A 26500-nucleotide genomic window follows, 5' to 3' on the forward strand; every position below is an offset into this window, starting at 1 on the left:
AACATTAAAATCAACAGAGCATTAAAATTAATACAACATTAATACAAAAACAAATTGCAAAATGTTTAAGATTAATTAAATTATCCATAATTTATGTTCTTGAATGAATGAAAGCATTGTTGCCAATATATTAGAAGCAGACCTTTGTAGAGACAAGTTACAGTGGAGAATCTCCTAACTGCCCACATTTCCCTTGAAAAAGCCTACGGCCAAATGTGGAGAAGGGAGTTATGTCTTGGACCTGTAACTTGTGCCAAGGTCCCGTCTACAGTTGAATAACATGCAAGAGAAGAAGATACTAGCCTTGTTGATAATTTACATTTGCAAAAGGTTATTTTATCAGACGGGAAACCACTAAACTTGTTTTGAAATACAACAACTTATGTATTGACTATTATCAACTCTTTAAGATACGGTGGCCAGACGTCCTGCCTTTGGCGGGACAGTCCTGCATTCGGGCATTTGCCTTGCATCCCGCCGCGTTATCCAAATGTCCAGCTCCTTCCTTTCACTCCCTGCTTGCTCTGCAGTGTGTGTGAAGGAATCTTCAGCCAACACTGGCTGCCCAGATGATGGATGTGGAGCAGCTGGCTCTGGTTGCTGTGGTAACACCTCAGAGGGCCCAGGAGGCATCGGCAGGGGCATGACACCCACCCCATCATTTACTGCTGGCTCCATCTGTCTCCATACAAGTATGAAACATTCCTTCAAGTAGAAACTAAGATGGCAGCTATCTTGTCCTGGGACCAGAGAGTTAAATTCAAAATTACATTATATATTACTAACAGTGACATAATCCCAATTAAAATAAATTGTGAGGAATGAGGATAGAGAATGGGGGAGGTGATGTATACTTCAGACCCCCATTGGTCTGAAGTATTTTATAAATATTTTATTTTACATAATAACTATTTGAGAATTTACAACCTTTTTTCTAAAAAAATTGCCAGTCATCATATTGAATCTCTTGGCGCAAATTAACATAAAATGTTTAATAATTTCAGTCTCAGAATCCAAACTCAGACATTCTTCATATACTCTACTTATCAGATGTTCATTACTTTTCATTAGCTGACTTAACAATATATTAGGCTTACTTTCAAATCCAAATTCTTTATTGTTTCTAATGAATCTGTCTCTTAATTGAGCAAAAAGCTACCAGTCTTTTAATTCACCTTCCTCGCGTAATTTTAATTCAGTCTTTTAATTCACCTTCCTCGCGTAATTAATCTAATTATTTTAGTTTAAATTCAGTCTTTCCATCTTCTATCTGTTCATTTAATAGTTGTTTGTATGCGAACCATACTTCCTTGGAGCCAACCTGTCTCCTGGATAACGCTTTGTGCCGTGATAGCCATAAAGGAATTTTTTCTAATAACTTCCCTTTATACTTACGCCATACTCTATTTAATGCAAATCTTAATAAATGATGACCAAACTATTTATTTTTCCTTTTCCATACCACATATAGGCGTGGCAACCGTAAATGGTCTCTTCTCCTTCTAGTGTCAACAATCCATGGCTTTTTAGTAATATCCATTCTTTCACCCAGGTGAGGGCCACTGCTTCAAAATAAAGTTTTAAATTGGGAACTTTTAGACCTCCTCTCGTGCTTATCATCATGGGGGATTGGAATGCTACAGTAGGAAGCCAAAAGATAACCAGGATAACAGGCAAGTTTGGCCTTGGAGTACAAAATGAAGCAGGGCACAGGCTGGTAGAATTTTGTCAAGAGAATACAATGGTCATAGCAAACACTCTTTTCCAACAACCCAAGAGACGACTCTACACATGGACATCACCAGACGGTCAACACAGAAATCAGATTTACTTTGTGCTCTGCAGCCAAAGATGGAGAAGTTCTATACAGTCAGTAAAAACAAGACCAGGAGCTGATTGTGGTTCAGATCATCTTGTTGCAAAATTTAGGCTTAAATTGAAGAAAGTCGAGAAAAGCACCAGACCACTCAGGTATGTACTAAATAATATCCCCAACGAATATACAGTAGAGGTGACAAATAGATTGAAGGAATTAGACAGAGTGCCTGAAGAACTATGGACGAAGGTTCACAACATCGTACAAGAGGCAGCAACTAAAACAATCCCAAAGAAAAAGAAATGTAGGGAATCAAAATGGCTGTCTGAGGAAGTTTTACAAATAGCTAAGGAGAGAAGGGAAGTGAAAGGCAAGGGAGAAAGAGATACACCCAATTGAATACAGAATTCCAGAGACTAGCTAGAAGAGATAAGAATGCCTTTTTAAATGAACAGTGCAAACAAATAGAAGAAAACAATAGAATGGAGAGGACCAGAGATCTTTTCAAGAAAATTGGAGATATGAAGAGAACGTTTTATGCAAAGATGGGTATGATAAGGGACAAAAATGATAGGGACCTCACAGAAGCAGAAGAGATTTTAAAAGGTGCCAAATTATACAGAAGAACTATACAAGAGCGAGCAACATCCCTGATAACCACAATGGGGTGGTTACTGACCTGGAGCCAGACATCCTGGAATGTGAAGTCAAATGGGCCTTAGGAGGTCTGAGCAACAATAAAGCTAGTGGTGGTGACAGCATTCCAGTTGAACTATTCAAAATCTTAAAAGACGATGCTGTAAAAGTGCTACACTCAATATGCCAGCAAATTTGGAAAACTCAACAATGGCCACAGGATTGGAAAAGGTCAGTTTACATTCCAATCCCAAAGAAGGGCAATGCCAAAGAATGTTCAAACTACCGCACTATTGCACTCATTTCTCATGCTAGCAAAGTTATGCTCAAAATTTTACAAGCTAGGCTCTAGCAATATATGGACCGAGAACTTCCAGAAGTACAGGCAGGATTTCAAAGAGGCAGAGGAACTAGCGATCAAATTGCCAACATACGCTGGATCATGGAGAAAGCTAGGGAGTTCCAGAGGAACATCTACTTCTGCTTCATTGAGTATGCTAAAGCCTTTGATTGTGTGGAGCACAACAAATTGTGGCAAGTTCTTAAAGAGATGGGAATACCAGAGCATCTTATTTGTCTCTTGAGAAACTTATATGCAGGTCAAGAAGCAACAGTGAGAACTGAACATGGAATCACTGATTGGTTCAAAATTGAGAAAGGAGTTCGGCAAGGCTGCATACCGTCGCCTTGCCTATTTAACTTGTATGCGGAGCATATCATGAGAAAGGTGGGATTAGAGGAGTCACAAATTGGGATCAAGATTGCAGGGAGAAATAACAACCTCAGATATGCAGATGATACCACTCTAATGGCAGAAAGTGAAGAGGAACTAAAGAGCCTGTTGATGCGGGTGAAGGAGGAGAGTGCAAAAGTTGGCTTGAAACTCAATATCAAGAAAACGAAGATCATGGCATCCAGCCCTCTCAATTCCTGGCAAATAGATGGGGAAGAAATTGAGATAGTGACAGATTTTATTTTCCTGGGCTCCAAGATCACTGCAGATGGGGCCTGCAGCAAAGAAATTAAAAGACGCTTGCTCCTGGGGAGGAAAGCTATGGCAAATCTAGACAGCATCCTAAAAAGCACAGACATCACCCTGCCAAGTGCGTTTAGTCAAGGCTATGGTCTTCCCAGTTGCAATGTATGGCTACGAAAGTTGGACCATAAGGAAGGCTTATGAATTAAAGCTTTTGAACTCTGGTGCTGGAGAAGACTCTTGCGAGTCCCTTGGATTGCAAGGCGAACAAACCGGTCAGTCCTAGAGGAGATCAGCCCTGACTGCTCCTTAGAAGGCCAGATCCTGAAGATGAAACTCAAATACTTTGGCCACCTCATGAGAAGGAAGGACTCCCTGGAGAAGAGCTTAATGCTGGGAGCGATCGAGGGCAAAAGAAGAAGGGGACGACAGAGAATGAGGTGGCTGGATGGAATCACTGAAGCAGTAGGTGCAAACTTAAATGGACTCTGGAGAATGGTAGAGGACAGGAAGGGCTGGAGGATCATTGTCCATGGGGTCGCAATGGGTCGGACACGACTTCGCACTTCACAACAATAACAAGACCTCCTCTCTCTGTAGAGTCACATAATGTTATCATTTTAATTCTTGCTTTTCGTCCCTGCCAGATATATTCTTCTAATTGCTTTTGCCAGCAATTCAATACTTTGTCTGAACTGGGTACATTATGGAAAAGAAACATATTTCGGGGTAAGATATTGGCTTTAATTACTGAGATTCTCCCTAGCAGAGATAAATTTAGATGCTTCCACCGATTTATATTCTCGTTTATTTTTTTCCAAACCTTCTCATAATTATTTTGAAAAATTGTTAAATTAGAGTTATTATAACTCCTAAATATTTTACTTTACTGACTATTTGAAAACCTGATTTTTCCTCCGTTTTTGATCTTTTAACAGGATATTTTTTTCAATGATTTTAGATTTACCCTTGTTAACTTTTAAGCCTGATACTCTACCAAATTCTTCTAATTTTGCATTTAAGTACTGAATGCTATCTTCTGGGTCTTCTAAAATAATGAATAAATCATCTGCATATGCCTTAACCTTACATTCCTCTTTTCTAATCCGAAACCCTCCTATCTTTTTTCTTCTCTTATATCATTAATCAGTATTTCCAGTACCAGAATAAAAAGTAGTGGGGAAAGAGGACATCCCTGCCTTGTTCCTCTGCTTATTTTATGGGTAGGGGTTATTTCTTCATTAATTATTAAACTAACATCTTGATCTTTATATTTATTTATTTAATTAGTTAATTAAAAAAAAACTTTGTCCTTGTTGAGTCCAGGGTATATCATAGTATTGAGTGTTATAATAACTTGCATTTCTGCAATCTCCTTTTCTAGCCTGTTCTTGAAGTTCCTTTGCCATAAAACAGCTACTTTCAGGTCCCTTATTGAATGTCCTGGAGGGTTGAAGTGTTCCCATACAGGTTTTTCAATTTTGTGGTTTTGGATGTCAGACTTGTGTCCATTATTTCTTTGGCGGAGTGTTTGACCTGTTTGCCCTATGTAGAGAACAGGGGGGCATTGTTGGCACCTGGTTCTATGCTTGCTTGAATGGTTAGTTCCTTTATTGTGTGTAGTAAGTTGTGTGTCTCTGGAGGGATGTCGCTGATCACCGCTTAGGGCTTTCCATTCCAGTTGTTTGTTGTATGTAGGGTCTGGTTGTTGTGTGGTGTATGTTTCTGGAAGGTGACTTGAATCACCAGTTGTGGCATCTCAGGGTTGTCCAGTCCAAATGTGTTGTGTGTTTATTATATGTTAGATCATACTGGGAGTCTGTAGGGGCCTCTGTCTTATTGGATTGGTATAATTGATTCCATTTGTTGTTTTGGTTATTTGGTGATTCATAATTTGAGATTAAAATTAGTTGGGGAATTGGTGTGAGTATGGTTAGGTAATTAAGAACGGGTTGGGTTGGTTGAATTTGATTGGATTAGGGAGATCGATTTGGAGTAGGTTGAGGTAATCAGTCAGGCAGGATCACTGGATTGATTTGGGTTAGGGGTGGTAATCAGTTGGGATTGTGTTGGATGGAAAGTTAGCAGTTTGATTGATTGGGGTGGTTGGTTTGGGATCAATCAGTGGTGGTAAATGATTATTTGAAAATGAGTGGTTGGGAAGGTTCTTTTCTCCTCCTCCCTCTTTTCTACCTCTCTTCCCTCTTTTCCCCCAGTTGCCAGTGTCCCTCAAGGAGCCCTCCCCTCTCTTTTCCCTTGTTTGTTAAGGTTCTTTGTTGCTTTTGTTCTCCTTTGACCTCCCCCTCCCCATTTGTTTCCTACTTAATTTCCTCCCTGGAATGTTCCCGCCTAGACTGATTCCTGCCTAGATCTGTAGCCTGGTGGTGGCCTAGTTTAATAGTATCCTCCCCATCTGACCCCCCCCCTCCCATCAGCAGTAATTGTCTTTGTCCAGATTAGATGTGGGTGTTTTCTGGTGGCATTCTCCTTTTCCCCTCTTTGGTTTCTGTTTGAGATGTTTCTTCCTCTTTTGGTATCTTTCTTCATTTTCCCCATTCTGTTTCTTATGTCTCTTGGTGTTGGTGAGGTCGGTTCATTGAGTGGGCTGGGTTGGGTTGCGTCAAAGCAGGCTGTGGTGATGGTTCCTGACTTTGCTGGCTCCCGAAGCTGTCCAGCAGTATATACTGGTGGCTTGGCTGGTCGACATAGTTCAGGTGCGGTGATGTCAGCGGCCTGGTGGCAGTGGGATCCCTACAGGATTCCAGTGCCCTGAGCAGCAGCAAGCTGTGCAGTAGCAGGCAGGAGACATTCCTGGTGATGTCCTACATAGTGGTGGGATGGAGGCAGTGGCAGCTTGTTGGGTCTGCAAGGTTTGAGAGTGGCCATGGTACCAGCTCGGTGGATCTCCGGAGCTGATAGTGGTGAGCTGAGGACATCCTGGGCAGTGTGAGTTTGCAGCAGGATGGTCCCTCCCTGCGAAATGGCTTAGTATGTGGGATTCAAATTGTTGGATCTCTGGTGCCCTGGGCAATGGCGAGTCAAAGGTAATTGTGGCATCGGAGGTGTCCCAGGTGGAGGCGAGCTTATGACAGGATGGGCTCTTCCTGCAATGATGGCTTGGTGCGTGTTCACCATGGCCTGCATGGTGTCTGGGGGCAACAGGGAAGGCTAGATTATATACATATTAGTGGAAGGAAGATTAACTCTTTTTGAGCAGAAATCAGCGACTCCTTGAGATAATTATTGATGAAAGTAGGTTTACAACTCAAAATTAATAAAACAGATGTAATGACTACTTGTGGAATTACATAACTTGGTAAAGTTAACTATGAAGAAATTGAAGAACTATGAAGAAACTAAAAATGGATGGATCCAAGGAACAGAAAATCTTTGAATAGTTCAAAGATTTTCTGTTCCTTGGATCCATCATCCATTTTTAGTGACTGAAACCAAGAAGTCAGAAAGATTGAAACTAGGGAGAAGAAGAGTAGTCCGTCAGGGGTCTCCACCTGGTAGGAGACAGGCCTGGTCGCTTGTGTGTCAGCTGCAGGAACCCAATTGGGGCCAGCCCCATAGTTCCAGATGAAGACCTGGTTGTTCACGATGAAGTAGTGGGGTGTGGCAACCGTTCCCCTCAGGCTGGTATCCTGGATCACATTGTGGTATGGGTACAGGCGATCTAGCAGGGTCTGAAGATTCGTACCAAGGGATAGTGTCTGGGTGGCAGGTTGACATGGACAGAGGTGTTGTCGAGAGGCATTTAGCTCCACCAGATGAGTTCAAATCCCCTGGGCCGGATGAAATGCACCCGAGAGTACTCAAAGAACTTTCCAGAGAACTTGCACAGCCCTTGTCCATCATCTTCGGAACCTCTTTAAGGACTGGAGATGTCCCGGAGGACTGGAAGAGAGCAAATGTTATTCCGATCTTCAAAAAAGGGAGGAAGGATGACCCGGGAAACTACAGACCAGTGGGTCTGACCTCTCTTGTGGGTAAGATAATGGAGCAGATATTAAAGGAAGCGATCTGCAAACATCTGGAGGACAATTTGGTGATCCAAGGAAGTCAGCATGGATTTGTCTCCAACAGGTCCTGTCAGACCAACCTGTTTTCCTTTTTTGACCAAGTAACAGGTTTGCTGGATCGTGGAAATTCGGTTGATGTCATTTACTTGGATTTTAGTAAAGCTTTTGATAAGGTTCCCTATGATGTTCTGATGGATACATTGAAGGACTGCAATCTGGATTTTCAGATAGTTAGGTGGATAGGAAATTGGTTAGAGAACAACACTCAAAGAGTTGTTGTCAATGGTGTTTCATCAGACTGGAGGGAGGTGAGTAGCGGGGTACCTCAGGGCTCGGTGCTCGGTCTGGTACTTTTTAACATATTTATTAATGATCTAGATGAGGGGGTGAAGGGACTGCTCATCAAGTTTGCAGACGACACCAAATTGGGAGGACTGGCAAATACTTCAGAAGATAGATACAGAGTTCAACGAGATCTGAACACAATGGAAAAATGGGCAAATGAGAACAAGATGCAATTTAATAAAGATAAGTGTAAAGTTCTGCATCTGGGTCAGAAAAATGAAAAGGATACCTACTGGATTGGGGATACGCTTCTAGGTAACACTATGTGTGAACAAGACCTTGGGGTACTTGTGTATTGTAAGCTAAACGAGCAGGCGGTAAAAAAGGTGAATGCCATTTTGGGATGTATCAACAGGGGCATCATATCAAAATCACAAGATGTCATAGTCCCATTATATATGGCACTGGTCAGACCACACCTGGAGTACTGTGTGCAGTTCTGGAGGCCTCACTTCAAGAAGGACGTAGATAAAATTGAAAGGGTACAGAGGAGAGCGACGAAGATGATCTGGGGCCAAGGTTACCAAGCCCTATGAAGATAGGTTGAGGGAATTCGGAATGTTTAGCCTGGAGAAAAGGAGGTTGAGAGGGAACATGATAGCCCTCTTTAAGTATTTGAAAGGTTGTCACTTGGAGGAGGGCAGGATGCTGTTTCTGTTGGCTGCAGAGGAGAGGACACGCAGTAATGGGTTTAAACTTCAAGTACAACGATTTGGATAGATATCAGGAAAAAAATTTTCACAGTCAGAATAATTCAGCAGTGGAATAGGCTGCCTAAGGAGGTGGTGAGCTCCCCCTCACTGGCAGTCTTCAAGCAAAGGCTGGATACACACTTTTCTTGGATGCTTTAGGATGCTTAGGGCTGATCCTGCGTTGAGCAGGGGGTTGGACTAGAAGGCCTGTATGGCCCTCTTCCAACTCTATGATTCTGTGATTTTATGACTTGGACTTACCAACGCCATGGCACACAGAATTTGCACAAGTGTTATGCATGTGAGTTGCCACAGCGGGCTAAATGGCAGAGTGGTGTTGTTGAATGGCTTGGAATCTCAACCTGGACTCACTGGACTCGGAGGAGATGGCCTCATGGTGCACGGCAGCTGCTCAGGAGAGGTGGTGGTGTGATCTAGGGCTGTGGCCATGGACCTCTATTGTGTCCAAGAGAGTAATCTCCGTGGACAGAGCCTCCTCCAGTGCCACCTCGGAACCTCAGTCTTTCATGGTGAGGAAGTGGTGCTAGGTGTGCTCAGGACGGAGGCCGCACATCAGCCAGTCTCACAACTTTTCTTCCATGTCGTGGAAGTTGCCGAACTTCACTGTGCTCCAGAGTGCAGCCACAAACGCAGGCCTGGTCTCTTCTTCTCACTGCACTCACTCGTAAAATGCATGCCAGCTCGCTTTGACACTGGGCTTCAGACTGAGGGAGTCATTAAGCCATGTGATGAAATCTTCGAAGGAGACAGTCTCGAGACTGACAGGTGCTGTCAGTTCACTGGCAAACCTGAAGATAGCCGGGCTGCACATGCAAGACAGAGTTTGCTCTCCAGGCAGCACATTCAGTCCCTTCCTTCTCTGAGCAGAGAGCGATTTCAGCTGGTGGATGGTCCCTCCTCAGAAGGTTATATTAAGCCAGCAAGTACACTTATTCAAGGCATTTATGGAACTTGGGTTCAAGGTGCAGGTCTCTGCCTCCCCCCCCCCATTGGAATCCCATACAAGTGGAGGCCTTTGCATAGTCAAGACATTCTGATAAGAGTCCAGGCTCCAAGGCAGGGAAACACAGGAGAGGTTGTGAGGTCGAGGGGAGGTGTATGAAAGAATGAAAGGAGGGAATGAGATTGCTCTAAACCATACATCATAGACAGGCTGCTCTAATTTACACAAGGACAATTTCTAAGCAGCATGCGAGTTTGCGCCGGGGCTGCCGCGCGTGCGTGGGCCCCCGGACCACCCTCTCCCCTCACTCCGGAGCACCGGTCCGCAGCGGCCGAAAGCTTGCGGACCGCTGTCCTAAAGCATCCAAGAAAAGTGTGTTCAAACCTTTGTTTGAAGACTGCCAGTGAGGGGGAGCTCACCACCTCCTTAGGCAGCCTATTCCACTGCTGAATTATTCTGACTGTGAAAATTTTTTTCCTGATATCTATCCAAATCGTTGTACTTGAAGTTTAAACCCATTACTGCGTGTTCACTCCTCTGCAGCCAACAGAAACAGCATCCTGCCCTCCTCCAAGTGACAACCTTTCAAATACTTAAAGAGGGCTATCATGTTCCCTCTCAACCTCCTTTTCTCCAGGCTAAACATTCCGAATTCCCTCAACCTATCTTCATAGGGCTTGGTCTCTTGGCCCCAGATCATCTTCGTCGCTCTCCTCTGTACCCTTTCAATTCTATCTACGTCCTTCTTGGAGGCCTCCAGAACTGCACACAGTACTCCAGGTGTGGTCTGACTAGTGCCGTATACAATGGGCCTATGACATCTTGTGATTTTGATGTGATGCCCCTGTTGATACAGCCCAAAATGGCATTTGCCTTTTTTACCGCTGCATCACACTGCCTGCTCATGTTTAGTTTACAATCCACAAGTACCCCAAGGTCTCGTTCACACACAGTGTTACCTAGAAACGTATCCCCCATCCAGTAGGCATGCTTTTCATTTTTCTGACCCAGATGCAGAACTTTACACTTATCTTTATTAAATTGCATCTTGTTCTCATTTGCCCATTTTTCCATTGTGTTCAGATCTCGTTGAACTCTGTCTCTATCTTCCGGAGTATTTGCCAGTCCTCCTAATTTGTGTCATCTGCAAACTTGATGAGTCCCTCCACCCCCTCATCTAGATCATTAATAAATATGTTAAAAAGTACCGGGCCAAGCACCGAGCCCTGAGGTACCCCACTACTCACCTCTCTCCAGTCTGATGAAACACCATTGACAACAACTCTTTGAGTGCGGTTCTCTAAGGAATTCTATGAGGACATGGTCACTTCCCCCTAGGGTCCCCACCTCCTTCACCTCATCCACCAACTCTTGCCTGTTGGCCAGTATTAAGTCCAGTATGGCTGAACCTCTTGTGGGTTCATCTACCATCTGATAAATGAAATTGTCAGCCAGGCAGGTCAGAAACTTGCATGACTGAGGACGCTTCGCAGAGTTTGTTTCCCAGCACACATCTGGGAAATTGAAGTCACCCATGATGACAAGGTCCTGCCGCTTGGATATTTTCACAAGCTGCTCACAGTGCAGCATCCACATCCTCTCGTTGGTCAGGCAGTCAGTAGCAGACACCAACCACCACATTGTTTGTTTTCCCCTCGCTTATTTTCACCCAGATGCTTTCCACTGTAGATATGTTCTCCTTCACTTGAATTTCCTGACAGGTAAGCCCTTTCCTCATATACAGTGCCACTCCTCCACCTCTTCAATCTATTCTGTTTTTTCTCAACAGTTCATATCCATCCACCATTACATTCCAGTCATGGGAATCATTCCACCAAGTTTCTGTGATGCCTACTAGATCATACCTTTCCATCAGCATGAGAAGTTCCAGCTCTTCCTTCTTATTGCCCATGCTTCGGGCATTAGTATAAAGACATCTGAATCCTTTTACTTTTGGTTCCCTATGAGCTGGCCTTGCCGGTTGGGCTGCCTCCAATGGTTCTCCTTCCTTAGACTCCCTATGTTGATCGTCTCCTTCCCCTAGTGGCTTCAGTTTAAAGCTCTCGTGCCAAACACATTCTTCCCCAGCTTCGATAACTGCAGTCCATCAGGTGCTAGTAGGCCTTCCTCAAGAAAGCCTATCCCATGATCCCAGAAACCGAATCTCTCCTGCCGGCACCAACTACGCAGCCACTCATTCATCTCCATTATCTTCCTCTCCCGACGCATTCCTCTTCCCTTGACAGGCAAGACTGAAGAGAATACCACTTGTGCCCCCATTTGATTGAGCTTTCTCCCCAGATCTTGATAGTCTTTTTTTATAGGAGCGATGGTATTCAGGGACATGTCATTCGTTCCCACATGGACCATCACAAATGGGTAGCGATCCGTAGATTTGAGGAGTTTGGGCAGCCGTTCTGAAACATCTTTAATTTTCTGGCAAGCAACACACCTCTCGGGTTAGGGGGTCGGGCCCAGCCACATGACAATCCATTCCTCTTAGCAGGGCGTCTCCAATTACCAGTACTTTCCTTTGTTTTCCCTTCTCAACTCCATTTCCTTCTGTCCCCGTGGCCTCTTCCCTTTGTCTTAGACTTTGTTTTGGGACCTCTTCCCTTGTTGATCCTTGCACCTCCTCTGCAAGGGCCTGAAATCTATTCTGGAGCTCCAAAGGCCCCGAGAACTGTCTCGCTCTTCGCCGTTGAGTCTTTTTCCGAACTGTCTGCAGAGGCTACATAGTGTGGTCGAACTCCTCTACAGGATTCTTGCAGCTCATTGGTCTAAGCCATGCTTGCTTCGATCCTAGCTCTGGACCTCAATCTCAGTCCTCTGTAGGATCATTAGCTTGACTACAGACACAACACCCTTAATCAAAATGATATCCAATTCATTCGTTCATCTTGGAAGAGAACCTAATCTGAATGAAGCGTCCTCCCATTTTTTGATCCAACTCAATTCAATGCAGTCTGGGTTTTTTTCTGGTGCTCATCCTTTGGTCACGACGGTGAAAGTAATTTGACCTTTCTGCCTTTCTCCAGTCCATTATGATCAGTCACACCTTCACCCACGCTGGGTGTGTAGCCAGGCAAAACTTGTTATGAGACATGGTCTGACCAGTGTCACAGAATCTAAAAGTTTTTTGGGGGATAAAGTTCTCCTTGTTTGAGAGCAGAAGGAGTCACACGCAGAGATGTGTTCTGTCTGCATGTTGGCTTGCCTGTAGTCCTGTGAGGTGATGAAGTTTCCACAGGAATGGACTTCAGGGAGCCAAAAGTGTCCCTGGAGGATTTCTACTCAGGCCTTCCGGAACCATCCTTGAACACTGGTGGAATAGGCTCCCTACATGATACTTCACGGAAAGGATGTGGCAGCATTTTGCTTTCATCATGTAGCCAGGGAGCATAGAAAACCCCCGCAGGAAGAAGCGGCTCAAGGGCCACTGGCTACCCAGTGCCTGCTTCTAGAGTCCCAGTAATCCAGGTATATGCCCCAACCACTGCTGCTGAAGAATCATAGAATCATAGGGTTGGAAGGGGCCATACAGGCCACCTAGACCAACACCCTGCTCAATGCAGGATCAACCTAAAGCATCCTAAAGCATCCAGGAAAAGTGTGTATCCAACCTTTGCTTGAAGACTGAAGCTCTAACCCAGCCAGATCCCGGTACACCCACGGCTCCAGATGTTGGGACCACGATCCCCTACCTGGTCGACCGCAGGTCCGGGGTGCCATGGGTGCTGGAGTTGCCATTGTGGGTTGAAGGACCAAAGGGGAAGGCACGCATAACTGCTACGATGAAGAGGTCTCTGGATGGATGTACAGTCAGGCTTGGGCAATTCCTGATGTGGAGAAGGCAGCCACCCTTGAGGTCCTTGAATTGCGGGCCTGAATGGAGCGGATGGGGGATTGGATGGCCATGTTGGCAGGTTCACGGGATGAAGAGATCCAGCGCAACGCCCGATACTTCCTGACCGAAATGGGCAGGCCAGTGCTGAGATCACAGGCAGAGCCAACCCGTCTGGTGGCTACAGGAGTTGGAGTGCCTCAGGCACTACCCGTCCAACCTGCACAGCCTGCCCAGCCACCACAGCTAGCGCCACCTGCTCAGCCAGCATTCTCCCAGGCACCCACTGCCCTGTGGGTTCCCCAGCAACCTCTGCAACTGGGGGTTCCTCTGCAACCATGGTTCAACATGGAATGGGACCCTTGTCAGCGTTTGTGGCAGGTCCAGTTGTGGTACGATGGCTCCCCTGAAAAATTGGCTCATTTCATTTTTATTTTTTTTATAGAAAATTTTTATTTTTATTTTCCAGAGTTAGAGACAGTGAAATCTACATTGTCAGTACAGAAAAAAGGAGGGTTATGCTCTTCATTTAATACACTTAGTTCCCCGTTTCAATCCCCTTTGTATTATTTTCTTAAATAATTCAGGTAAGGGCCCCATTGTTCTTGAAAGGCCTCTTCTGTTCTTCCGTTAACTATTAGTGTCAGTTTAGCCATCTTGGCAAAGTCAGCTAGTTTATTCAGCCAGTCTTCTATCGAGGGTATTTCTTGCGTTTTCCATTTCTTGGCCAATTCTAGTCTTGCTGCCGTTGTCGCATAGAAGAAAAAACTCTGTGTGTGGGTTGGGAGGCACTGCGGAGGAACACTTAATAACATAGCTTCAGCTTTCATAGGAAATCTAAGACCCCACATTTTCTGCATAATAGTATGTATTTTTGCCCAAAACTTATAGACTTTTTCACATCTCCACCACATATGAAAAAAAGAGCCTACTTTATCATCACATTTCCAACATTTGTTGTTACAATTTTTGGCAATTTTAGCGATCACTTTTGGTGTTACATACCACCTATAAAACATTTTATACCAATTTTCTTTAAGTATTTGACTGTTAGTATACTTTGGTATTCTAGACCATACTAACTCCCATTGTTCCATTGTCACATTAATCTCAATATTTTACATCCATTTGATCATACCCGTTCCATTTCTGTCTCATACCTTAATAACAGTTTATATATTTGGCCCTGTAAATGTGGTTTATCTTGGATTACTAAGTTTTCAAACTCTGGTATTGGAGCCTCTAGATTTAACGGTTGCTGAAACTCTGCTTTAAATCTAGATACTAGTTGGTTGTACTCTAACCATTGAATTTCTACTCCTTCTTTCTTTATTGTTTGTATGTCCTTGAACTTGCCAGTCTTTGATATTAAGTCTTTGTACTGGAGACAAGTCAACCTTTTCTGTTGGGCTTTCCCAAAATATGCCTCAATTGGCGATTTCAATACTGATGGTGTTGGGGATAGTCTCTTATTATATCTTGACCATACATTCAAGAGCCCACTAGTCCAGGTGTTTGCTACTGCTTTTTGTTTTTGTTTTCCTGCTGGCCATAGTCTTTCATGGAAGCTGTTACCCATGGTTTTTCTTTCAAATACCAATTCTCTTGAGTGCGGTTCCCTAATCCAGTCCACTATGTATGTAAGTGCTGCTGCGTCTTTGTATAGTTTTAGATTGGGAACACCTTGGCCTCCTCTCTCCTTCACATCTTGAAGTATTTTAAAAGCAACTCTTGGCCTTTTTCCACTCCAGATAAATTTGTTAATCACTGATTGCCATTTTCTTAGCGTTTTCTCCTGGATCACTATTGGTAACATTTGGAACAAAAAGTTGAATTTGGGCAACAAGTTCATCTTGACCGTGGCCATTCGAGCTGACCAGGACAGTTTTGACTCGTTCCATCTTTTGATATCCAGTTGCATAGTCTTCCATAGTCTTTCATAGTTACCAGTGAAGAGTTCTTGGAAGTCTTTGTCTAGGTAGATTCCCAGATATTTCACCCATTTGGGATTTGTCTCACATCCGGTTTTTCATCAAGATCTGTGGCTCCCTGTAAAACGATTTTTGTTTTATCTTTATTTATTCTGTACCCTGAATAGTGCCCAAAGTCTTTCAGTAGTTCCAGGAGAGGGGGAATTGACGCTTTTGGGTTCATAACAGTACACACTACGTCATCAGCATAACATTTTAATTTAAATTCCTGATCATCGATTTTGATTCCCATGATCTCCTCTGTAGCTCTTATCTTAGTTGTCAGCATTTCTAGTACCAGGTTGAATAACAGTGGAGACAAGGGGCATCCTTGTCTGGTACCTTTACCTATTTTAATAGATTGTTTTGTGAGCATTCCATTTATTAAAATTCTGGCTTCTTGTTCAGAGTATATTTGTCTGATGAATTCCAGGAAAGTACCACCACAATCGGTTGCTTTCAGTGTTTCAAACAGAAAGTCCCAACTAACGTTGTCAAAAGCTTTCTCCGCATCCAGGAATATAAAAGCGGCCTGCAACTTTTCTTTACGCACGTAGTCTGCCACATTCAAGACGAATCTTATGTTGTTCCTCATTAATCTTCTTGGCATAAATCCAGTTTGATCTTGGTGTATAACGTCACCGATACATTTTTTCAGTCTTTCTGCTAAGATTTTTGCCAAAATTTTATAGTCCACGTTTAGCAGAGAGTCTATACGAATTGGGTGAGTTCATATCTCCTCCTTCTTTGTGAATAAGTGTTATTGAGGCCTGTTGCCATGATTTTGGGAGGGATTTTCCAGGGTTGTCTATAATCTCATTCAATAGTTGAAGTAAATGTGGAGAGACAACATGGCTCATCTTCTTGTAATATATTGCACTCAGTCCATCCGGCCCTGGGGCTTTTTGGGCTTTTGTTGCCATTATTGCATCATTTATTTCTTGCATTGTAATTCTTTGATTGAGAATTTTTCTGTGATGGTCTGTGAATTTGCTCATTGATATTTTTTGACAGAATGTTCCAGGGTCTATATTTTGTTCCTTTTTTGTAAATATGTTCTGAAAAAATTGGGTAAGACATGAATGAATTTCTGCTTTATTATTATAATTCAGGCCTTCATGTGATGCTAAGCTTCTGATAACTCTTCCGCAGTCTTTGAGCCAGCCATCTCCCCGGTTTATCTGCCCATTCAAAGTTTTTTTGTTTGAGATAATCCAGTTTCTTCCTCATTTCCTCCACCTCTAGATTGTCTCTCTGTATTCTTAATAATTTTATTTGTTTTGCTAATCCTCTAGTTTGATGTTCTTGGTGTTGCTTTTCTGTCTGTTGCAGTTTTTCTTTTATTTTACTCAGAATCTTTTCCTTTCTTTTTCTTATTGTAGTGTTAAGTCGCAAAAGTATGCCTCTCATATATGCTTTACTGGCATCCCACACCGTGGCCAATGAAGAGTCTGGGGTGACATTTAGTTTGAAGAACTCTTGTAGACTTGCTTCACAGGTCTGCTGGACCTTTGGGTCCTCCAGAAGATAATTATTCATTTTCCACCTTCTTATTCCGACTCTTTTCACACATAGCTCTATTTGTAATGGGTTGTGGTCTGCGAAGGTGTTTGGTAGTATCTCTGAAGTTCTCAGTTTGTGTAACATTTGTTTTGACGCCCAACATTGATCCAGTCTTGAGTAAGCATCATGTCTGTTTGAATAGAAAGTATATTGGCGCGATTTTGGATGGTGTTCTCTCCAGACGTCCACTAGAGCCAGGTATTTAAAGTTAGATCTTGCAGAGGGAGGAAATGTTGAGCCTGTTTTCCTTGAAGATTTGTCCCAATATGAACCTTGGACTGCATTAAAGTCTCCGATTATCATTACCTCATTTTCCAATAAATCCGAATTGGACAAGAAAAAGTCCCTATAAAACATCTCTTTGGCATTATTTGGCGCATATAAATTCACCAAGACAAAGTTTTGACCATCAGGGAGCTTAATCCTTAGGATAGAAAAGCGTCCATCTGGGTCCTCGGATATAATCTTCGCATTTATATTGGGGTTTACAATATACGTCACCACCCCTCTTTTCTTTTCCTTTGCTGATACAATCCATTCTTTTCCTAGACTTTTGTTTTTCAATAAGTTTTGATGTCTTTTTGCAATATGGGTTTCTTGTAGACATATTATATCACATTTTAGTTTCCGTAATTGATTGAAAACTTTCGATCTTTTATTCGGTGAATTTAATCCATTGAAATTAACAGAAACTATCTTCAAGAGCTCCATTTTTACTTTCTGGTCCCAGCACCTTTTCTTGCTACTCCTTTGTATTCTTGTTGGCTTGACTGTTTTCTCTGTTCTTCTGCCAAGGCAGAGCCTTTGGCTAGGGTATCCGCTAATTCTTGTGCTTGTTGTAGTGTTTTTATGATCCTTCTTCCTGTTGGTAAGATAACTTCCAATGCGAATGGAATTTTCCAGACGTATCTAATGTTTTGTCCAATCAGAATTTGCCATAGGAAGTGAAATTGTGCCCTTTTTTGTAATATCTCTGGTGGCAAGTCTTGAAAGATCTTAACTTCTTGGTCTTCCAGGGTGAATGGATCTTCTCTATGCTTTCCTTGGAGTGCATTCTTTACTGACTTAGATTCGAAGCCGACGAGAATGTCTCTTGGCTGGTTGTTTCTCTTGGCTGCTCTAGAATTTACTCTGTAAACTTTCTCAATTTTCACCTCTTCTTCCTCCAAGTATGCACCGATCACCTCAGTAAGTTCTTTCTTTAAATCTTCCTTGCCAAAAGATTCCGGGGCCCCTCTGATCTTCACGTTCCTACTTCTCACTTCTGACTGCAGGATTTCAAACTTATCATCTGCTCCTGTTCTCCAGCCTTCCAATTTTTCAATTTTGGCGTTGTGTTCTTTTAGTTGTTTTATATTTCCTTCTACAAGTGTTTTTATTCCATCTATACTATCTGTGAGTTCTTTCTTGATGTCTTGTATTTCTTTGGAGATTTCTTTAGATTGTTTTTTTAGTGCTTCATCCATATAAGCTTTTATCTCTTTGCTATGTTTCTCCAGAAAGCGAGCTATTTTTTCCATATCTATGCTTTCTTCTTCTGAGCTTTCTTCCAATTCTTCTGGGTCTTGTTGTTGCCATTTCAATCTTTCTAGTTCTTTTTCTTTTTCCTTAATTTTCTTTGCTTTGGCAGCTGTTGACATATCCTTCTTTCTTCTCCAGAAGGCTGTCATATCAATCTTTAATTTCTTTTTTGGTGATCTATCAGCTTTGGGGAGTTGCCTATCTTTTTTTCCAGACATACATTGAATACAAATTATATTAATCAACAAGTGGTTATATCACCTGGTATATGTCACTCTTAAAACTCTATTATTGCAAAACACTATTAAATCAACATATATACCGATATACCCAATATACTTTATAGCCAAGTTATAAAAAATAGTTACACCAATGTTCTACCCTCCAATCCTGCAGTGCCTCCTTGATGTTCTGGCTTTACTCCGCTTCACTTCTTCAATCCTTCTTGTCTACAACATCTCAACAGCAACAGATAGGGAGCTTGTCCAGGTTATATGCACCTGCACCTTAACCTGTCAGGCACCTCTGGAAGCAAAGAGAGATAAAAAGATAAAGGTGTGTTAGATATGGTTTGAGAGCAACAAGGGGAGGGGAGAGGATGGGGGGAAAAGAAGGAAAAAAAGAAAAAAAGTAAATCCACGGCAAAAAGAAGGTTCAAAAAAGAAAAAAGAAAAAAAGAATGATAATAGAAAAAAATAATTAAAAATAGAGTAAAAATACTAATAAAAAGCAATATGCTAAAAATAACAACAACCTGAGAGGGAAAAAAATGTCCACTAGATGGCAGCAAAGTCTTGATAGTCTATCAGTCTCTCATTATAAAGCTCAGAATCCTGGGAGATCAGCCAAAAAACAAAAGCGAAACAAAACAACACAAAGAGATACAGAACGGGACAGAGCAAAACAGAGAAAAAAAGACCAAAAATAGCACTCCAGATAGAATTTTGTCTCTTTGCACACTCTGGTCCCTGTAGCTGCCAATGGGAAACCGAAACTATTTTCTTCACCAGCTGTCGTCCGTCGCTTTAATGACCTGTTGAAGCTTTTCCAAGCCTGAGATCTCGTTCTGGCGCAAAGCTCTCGCGAAGTCCTTTTATCTGCTTTTCAATCTCCGGTTTATAAACAATGGCGAGGGAATGTTCTGGCTGTCTGAACCCCTTTTTCTACCTTCTCACACTTATCTTCCTGTCACTCTAGCTTGCTTAAATTAGAGAAAGCAGCTCTCCACGCCGAGAGTTTGTTCCAGAGGGAGAAGGTGCCGGGGGAAAACCCCACTCACTGTTTGTAGGCTCGATCTGATGTCTGCCAGTTGTTTTCACTCTGGAGTTGTAATGAGTTGAAAGTCTTGCGGTAGGAATCCAATTAGCTTTGAAGATTAAAGTAAGAGCTGTGTAGATTGCAGAGTTGTAAGGAAAGACGAAAGTTTTAAAATGGCGAACGGCTCTTGCTGGACCCTGTGCACACTGAGCTTGCGTTCCAGGGAATATTAATTTCCCTGCGGAACAGAGAGGCCCCAGAGATTCACAAGGAATTCCTGAGAAGATGGTGGGTGGGTTTGCGTACCCAAATCCCGATTCTGTCAATCACAGCAGCGATTGACCCTCAGTGGAACAGGAGCTCGAAGTATTCGAGCTATCCAAGTGCCATGTCTCCGCCCACACTCCAATTGGCTCATTTCATGATTCAACTGCAGGGCTACATGATGGACGGTGATTTCCTGTTTTGACATGGGGTGGACCAAGTGTGCTTTGTGGGGGAAGCCCTAGATGGGGTGCCTGCAGAGCGGTATGTGAGCCATAAGTCCCAGTCGTCATTTCTTCAAGAAGGGTTAGTTGGCCTGTAGCTCGGCAAAAGAGCTAGAGTACTTTAAGAAGTACCATAAAAGCATCTGGGCCAGGATAGGCGCTTTGGCCACCTCATGAGAAGGAAGGACTCCCTGGAGAAGAGCCTAATACTGGGAGCGATTGAGGGAAAAAGAAGAAGGGGAAGACAGAGAATGAGGTGGCTGGATGGAGTCACTGAAGCAGTCAGTGTAAACTTAAATGGACTCCGGGGAATGGTAGAGGACAGGAAGGCCTGGAGGATCATTTTCCATGAGGTCGCGATGGGTCGGACACGATTTCGCACCTAACAACAACAACAACAAGAGTCCCAGTTTCACAAAAATGAGGCTGGATAATGCTTTTCAGCATAACCTATGGATATACGATTAAAATCATATCTATATAACAGCTGATATTCACAGCGGATTTTCATATTGCCTCCCTGATATAGCAATTGGCTGCATTAAATGAGGATTGGAAATATCAAATTGTAGGTCTTCTAATTATGGAATATCATGTCTGCTGTTAACAAGATTTTTGAGATTCTGCAAGCGTCCAGCCAATTATTAAGTGTCCAGCCAACTTTTCAGAAGTATTGGTATGCTGAGAGACTGCGCATGAAAGATGTTTCAAGCCCTCTGAAAAGCATTAATGGCCCAGACCACTTTATTTAATCAGTGTTGGCAGACTGAGGCAGAATAAAGCAGCATATCTTTAAACTGCCCCGCGGCGCACTCAAATAATTGAGTAAGGGCTGTCGGGGAGGAGTTAGGGCAGGCCCTGTCCGGGATAAAAACTCCGACTGTCCATCCAGGGTCAAGCCATCGCTGGCTTGGCCCGGCCTCGCTCGGCTGCCAGAAGACTTTTCTTGGATACACACTTTTCTTGGATGCTTTAGGATGCTTAGGGCTAATCCTGCGTTGAGCAGGGGGTTGGACTAGATGGCCTGTATGGCCCCTTCCAACTCTATGATTCTATGATTCTAAGACTCACCGCGCTGAGGGACAAGCCGCCTTACGATGCTGTGAGTCCTCATGGCGCCCTCCCCTTGCCCTAGGGAAAGGAGCAGGGACTTTGACACGGCGTCCCTGCTCCTTTCCTGCCCCCCCAAATGCTTCCTAACACTCCCTACTACCTCCCTCGCCCCACAGACCCCTTCCCGCCACACTGCCGCTTCCTACTCAACATGCACACACACACACACACACAGCCCTTGGAGACTACCCCCCCTCTTCCCCAATACCCCTTCCCGCATCGCCGCTGCTGCCTACGCTACACACACGTACGCACACACACACTCCAACCCAGACATCAAACACTCACCCCCCCTCGCCCCTCAGACCCCTCCCCTCCCCGCCACGCCGCCATGCCAAGACGCACCAACAGCCACTCGACCCATTCCGCTCCGTCACCGTTCTCGCCCTTCCCACCCTCACCACAACCCTCCCTTTACCTGGCTGATCGCCGCTCACCCCGCACCTCCTTACCTTTTCCTTCTCCTCTGCTGCGCCGCCCCTTCCCGGACATCACTCCAGCGCTGCGGCTAGGCCGCGCCACCTGCGCGGCCCCAGCCATGGCACTAGACTGAGCCAGGCATACGCAGAATCTCGCGCATGCCTTCTTCCCCTGCACAGCATGCTGCCACTGGACCGCTCCACTGGATCACGCATGCGCGGCCTGCCGCGCATGCGTTTCCCCTTTCCACGTCGCCCGCCCCGCAACTCCAAGCCCCCCGACAAGCCGCAGGACTCACCGCGGCAACAGAGCGTGGATCCTTGCTTCCCCTCCCCCCCACACCAAGCGCCCGTACGTGCTCCGCTGCCCGCCTCTGGACCGACCCATCCCCACCCCGCACGCTCCACCCACCCCTCCCTAGCACCGCCCGCCGCCCTCCCCGACCCTCTACTCCCTTGTCCATTTTTATAAATGGGCTTTATTTCTAGTGAACAAATGTTTCCGTAATTGGACAGAGAGTCGGTTCATGCTTCATTGTAATCCGCCCTGAGCCATAAGGGAGGGCAGCATATAAGTGTGATAGATAGATAGATAGATAGATAGATAGATAGATGGATAGATGGATAGATGGATAGATGGATAGATGGATAGATGGATAGATGGATAGATGGATAGATAGATAGATAGATAGATAGATAGATAGATAGATAGATAGATAGATAGATAGATAGATAGATAGATAGATAGATAGATAGATAGATAGATAAGGACACAGCGTCTATTCCTGAGCTCACCAAAGAGCTGATCCCTCTGAGAGACTTCTCTTACTGGGATCAGCTGTTGGGCAGGCTCAGAGGCATTTAGGCATCTAGGCCACTTTAAACGCCTCAAAGCCAAAACTGATTTGGCTGTCCTCAGATTGTCTGAATCCAAAAAGTACTGGGTTGTTACTGTCGTTGTAGTTACTGAATTTATTGCCCACCATTCTTGGCAAAGCACATCCCTACTTAACACCAAATAAATCTGCTGAGCCGAGTTTTTCTCACCATTCATCTTCAGCCACCTGCTGGAGAAGTCTAACTTTCTTGCAGATATCTTGTCTTGCCTACCATAGCATTACAGCAAAAGGGAAGAGTTGGTGGAAACAGTGTTCTGGAAATACCTGGTTCTGCTCGTGCAGACTGGTAGCCAAACCCCTGTCCAGCAGACCCCAGGAGTGAGGTCTGAGTTTGGTTGAGGAAGGCATTACAAAAAGACCCTGCATTGGATGATTTGTACCCCCAATTGTTATGTTTTATTAAGGGGACAGCTGTACATCCACAAGGGGGCCCACAAAAGAATTTTCAAAATACGTCATGCCAACAAGGCTGCAGGATATTTCGGGTTCCTAAAGCCTTATCATCTGATGCCCTGGTCAGTGATCTTAATCGATATCATCATTTTCCCCAGTTGAGGAAAGACTGTGTTCTGGGTTGTGGTAAATCTGTTTTTGAAACAGGTTCATTTCATAATCTGTGCCTCACTACCTATGGCTGAAAATTTAGCATTTTATTCAGCACGTGTTCCACCCCCATTCACCTCCAAGCAAGATTAGTGAAAGGGGCCATCAGTACATGGCCAGATTTTGGAAAGAGTTTCTAAGACCCTGGGGGTTGAGCAGGGACTGAGCTTTGACTACCATCCCAAAAGCAACAGCCAAACAGAACAAATAATCAGACCCTTAAGCAGTACCTGTATTGTTTCATAAATTAACAACAAGATGCTTTGCTGAATCTGCATATAATAATGCCTCCCCCCATTGGAACACAGAGATGGCTCATCTCAAAGTGGTTCCCAGACATGCCCCCAACACTCTTCCAGCACTAGATCTCCCAGGCAGGGGCCCAATAGATCTCTGGAAATGGACAGATCATATATAAGACTCCTGGGGGGACATTGTCTCAACCATGGAGAATTAGAATAATTGCTCAGGATGGGTTACAATAAAAGACACATACAAACAATGGGCTGAATGCAAATTGGCTCTTCACCTGGTTTGGTTCCTGGGGATTTGGTGTACATTTCTACTAAAGTGCCTGATTGGTGTAGTGGTTAGGAATACAGGCTTCTAATCCAGTGAGCTGGGTTTGATTCCACACTTTCCCACATGTCACCAGCTGGGTGACCTTGGGCTCACCACAGCCCTGATCAAGCTGTTCTGACTGAGCAGTAATATCAGGGCTCTCTCAGCTCCGCCTCCCTCACAGGGAGAGGAAAGGAAAGGCGAATGTAACCCGCTTTGAGACTCCTTTGAGTACAGAAAAGCGGCATATAAGAACCAACTCTTCTTCTTCAGTAATCTCAAGGCTCTCTCAGCCTCACCTCCCTCACAGGGTATCTGTTGTGGGGAAAGGAAAGGGAAGGCAAATGTAAGCTGCTTTGAGACTCCTTCGGGTAGAGAAAAGTGACATATGAGAACCAACTCTTCATCTTCTTCTAAACATTTGAACAATATGCAGCCAAGTAAGAAGTTGAGTTACAAATATGTATTTCCATTTAAGGTGGTTGAGGTCATAAACAAAGTGGCTGTCTGGGGTGAGTTACCACTCACTCTGTGTGTGGGAATCCACCCTGTGTTCCACTGTAGCCTGTTAAAGTGCACTCCTCCACCTGATGCATGGCACCTGGCTATGGACAAGCCAGTGCCTATTAGGGTAAATGAGAATTTACATTTTGAACTATCTAAAGTGTTGGACTCCCAGTGCCACTGAGGACATTTTGTATCTTGGAAAGACCTGCCACCTTGTGAAAATTAGTAGGGGAATGCATGCGACATGAAGGCTCCTGACCTGCTCTGGGATTTCCATGCTGTGTACCCTGACCATAATTTGGAGGGGAAAGTTGATCTTGGGGTGGCAGGATGTCATGTTCACTTCCGGTACATGCCATGATACTTGACCAATGTCCTAGGATGCCCCTCAGGCAATCAATTGATTTATCTCCTGGAAGTTTCCCCTTCTGTTTTCTCAACACCTCTCTGGCTTCATTGGCCATCTGGTTTCTTATTACCTTTTGTGTATTATGACTATGCTCTTCCTGCCCTGAGGTGCTGGGTTGTAAACTGTACTTTCAGTTTAAAATCATAGAATCATAGAATAATAGAGTTGGAAGGATCTCATGGGTCATCTAGTCCAACCCCCTGCACTATGCAGGACACTCACATCCCGATCTTTCATCTACTCTAGCCTGCCACCCCCTTAAGCCTTCACAGAATCATCCTCTCCATCAGATTTCTATCCAGCCTCTCTTCCACCACCTCCCGAGGAAGCCTGTTTCACTGAGAATCCATTCTAACTGTCAGGAACTTCTTCCTAATGTTTAGTTTGAAGGTAAGTGGGTACATTCTGTAAGATCAAAGACTTTGGGAGACCAGTTGTCATGGGGTCAAATTAAGCTATAGAATTCTCAAACTCTGTATGTGGTCAGTTTCAGTAATGAAGCATCCTATGTAGCTGTCTCTCCTATAAACTACTGCAAGTTCTATAAACTATAAACTACTGCAAGTTCTTTTCTAAGACTCAGAGTTGCCTTCTTGGGGAGAATTGCCATGGAACATGACTTTTTTCAACTGAGCTTTTATTTCTGTAGCACCTTTGAAATAAACCTGATGGATTTCACAAATCCATTCAACTAATGGCGACCCCTTTATACAATGGAATTCTCTTTCATTGGGAAGGCACCACGAAGGACTGCGTAGAATCTTGACTCAATGAACGTTGGTCCTGCACTTTGTCTTATTATTGGATGCTAACTTGTAGCGCAGAGTGGTAAGGCAGCAACATGCTGTCTGAAGCTATCTGCCCATGAGGCTGGGAGTTCGATCCCAGCAGCCGGCTCAAGGTTGACTCAGCATCCCATCCTTCCGAGGTCGGTAAAATGAGTACCCAGCTTGCTGGAGGGTAAACGGTAATGACTGGGGAAGGCACTGGCAAACCACCCCATATAGAGTCTGCCATGAAAACACTAGAGGGCGTCACCCCAAGGGTCAGACATGACTCAGTGCTTGCACAGGGGATACCTTTACCTTTACCTTTAACTTTCTCTGCTTTCTGTAGTTGTTGTGTAAAAACTGTCAGTATAGACTATGGTAAAAATATAATAGCATCAGCCAGTAATTCTCTTTTCTTTTCCAATGTTTACTATTACAGATAAGAAGACAAGGAGGAATACAGTTATTGGTGGACCTCCTAGACCATCGAATTACAGAAGTCCACCGCAGTGCCTGTGGAGCTCTGAGGAACTTGGTCTATGGGAAAGCAAATGACGACAACAAAATTGCTTTGAAGAACTGTGGGGGTATTCCAGCACTGGTACGGTTACTCCGCAAGACTACAGATTTGGAAATCAGAGAACTAGTCACAGGTTTGAAGATCTTTTGTTGTTCTATGCCAAAGTATAGCTTGGAATATACTCAGAGTTTAATATCACTCACTACTTGGCTAGTAGATTTGAAAATGTCACACATTCTTACTAGGTCACTAGATTTGGTTCTGTGAGTTTAATTATATATCTTGCTGTTGTTTCCAATTTGTTGTAGAAATGAGGCAGCTTATGTGGAGGAAATCCTAAATCCTACACAATATGTAAAAACTATTAGCCAAGCCTGTTGAGTGTTGAAAGTCAATGGGCACTAGCTAGTGGTTTTCTAGGTCTAGCATTAGTGTGAAGGGCTGTCTGCAGTCCATTGCGCAGGTGGATCACAGCTCTGCCACTCCACCCCACATTGGCTACAGTCAGACTAACATGGCCACACATCTTGATCCATCTCCATGGAAGGCCCTACAGGATGGAAATCCATCAACCATATGCTATCTGAAGAAGTGAGCAGTGA

At 43.9% G+C, this 26500-nt stretch overlaps 1 protein-coding gene across 13 annotated transcripts in view; it reads left to right on the top strand.

Annotated features, from left to right (window-relative positions):
* CTNND2 (catenin delta 2) overlaps positions 1-26500 on the top strand; it is a 671801-nt gene that overhangs the window by 509767 nt on the left and 135534 nt on the right. For all 13 annotated transcript variants that reach the window (XM_077353364.1, XM_077353370.1, XM_077353371.1 and 10 more), the window contains one exon: positions 25818-26031. In XM_077353364.1, the coding sequence (XP_077209479.1) occupies positions 25818-26031 (214 nt within the window). The remainder of the gene's footprint in view (positions 1-25817; positions 26032-26500) is intronic.

The sequence above is a fragment of the Paroedura picta genome, chromosome 9 (assembly GCF_049243985.1).
Source record: "Paroedura picta isolate Pp20150507F chromosome 9, Ppicta_v3.0, whole genome shotgun sequence".
Lineage (NCBI taxonomy): Eukaryota > Metazoa > Chordata > Lepidosauria > Squamata > Gekkonidae > Paroedura > Paroedura picta.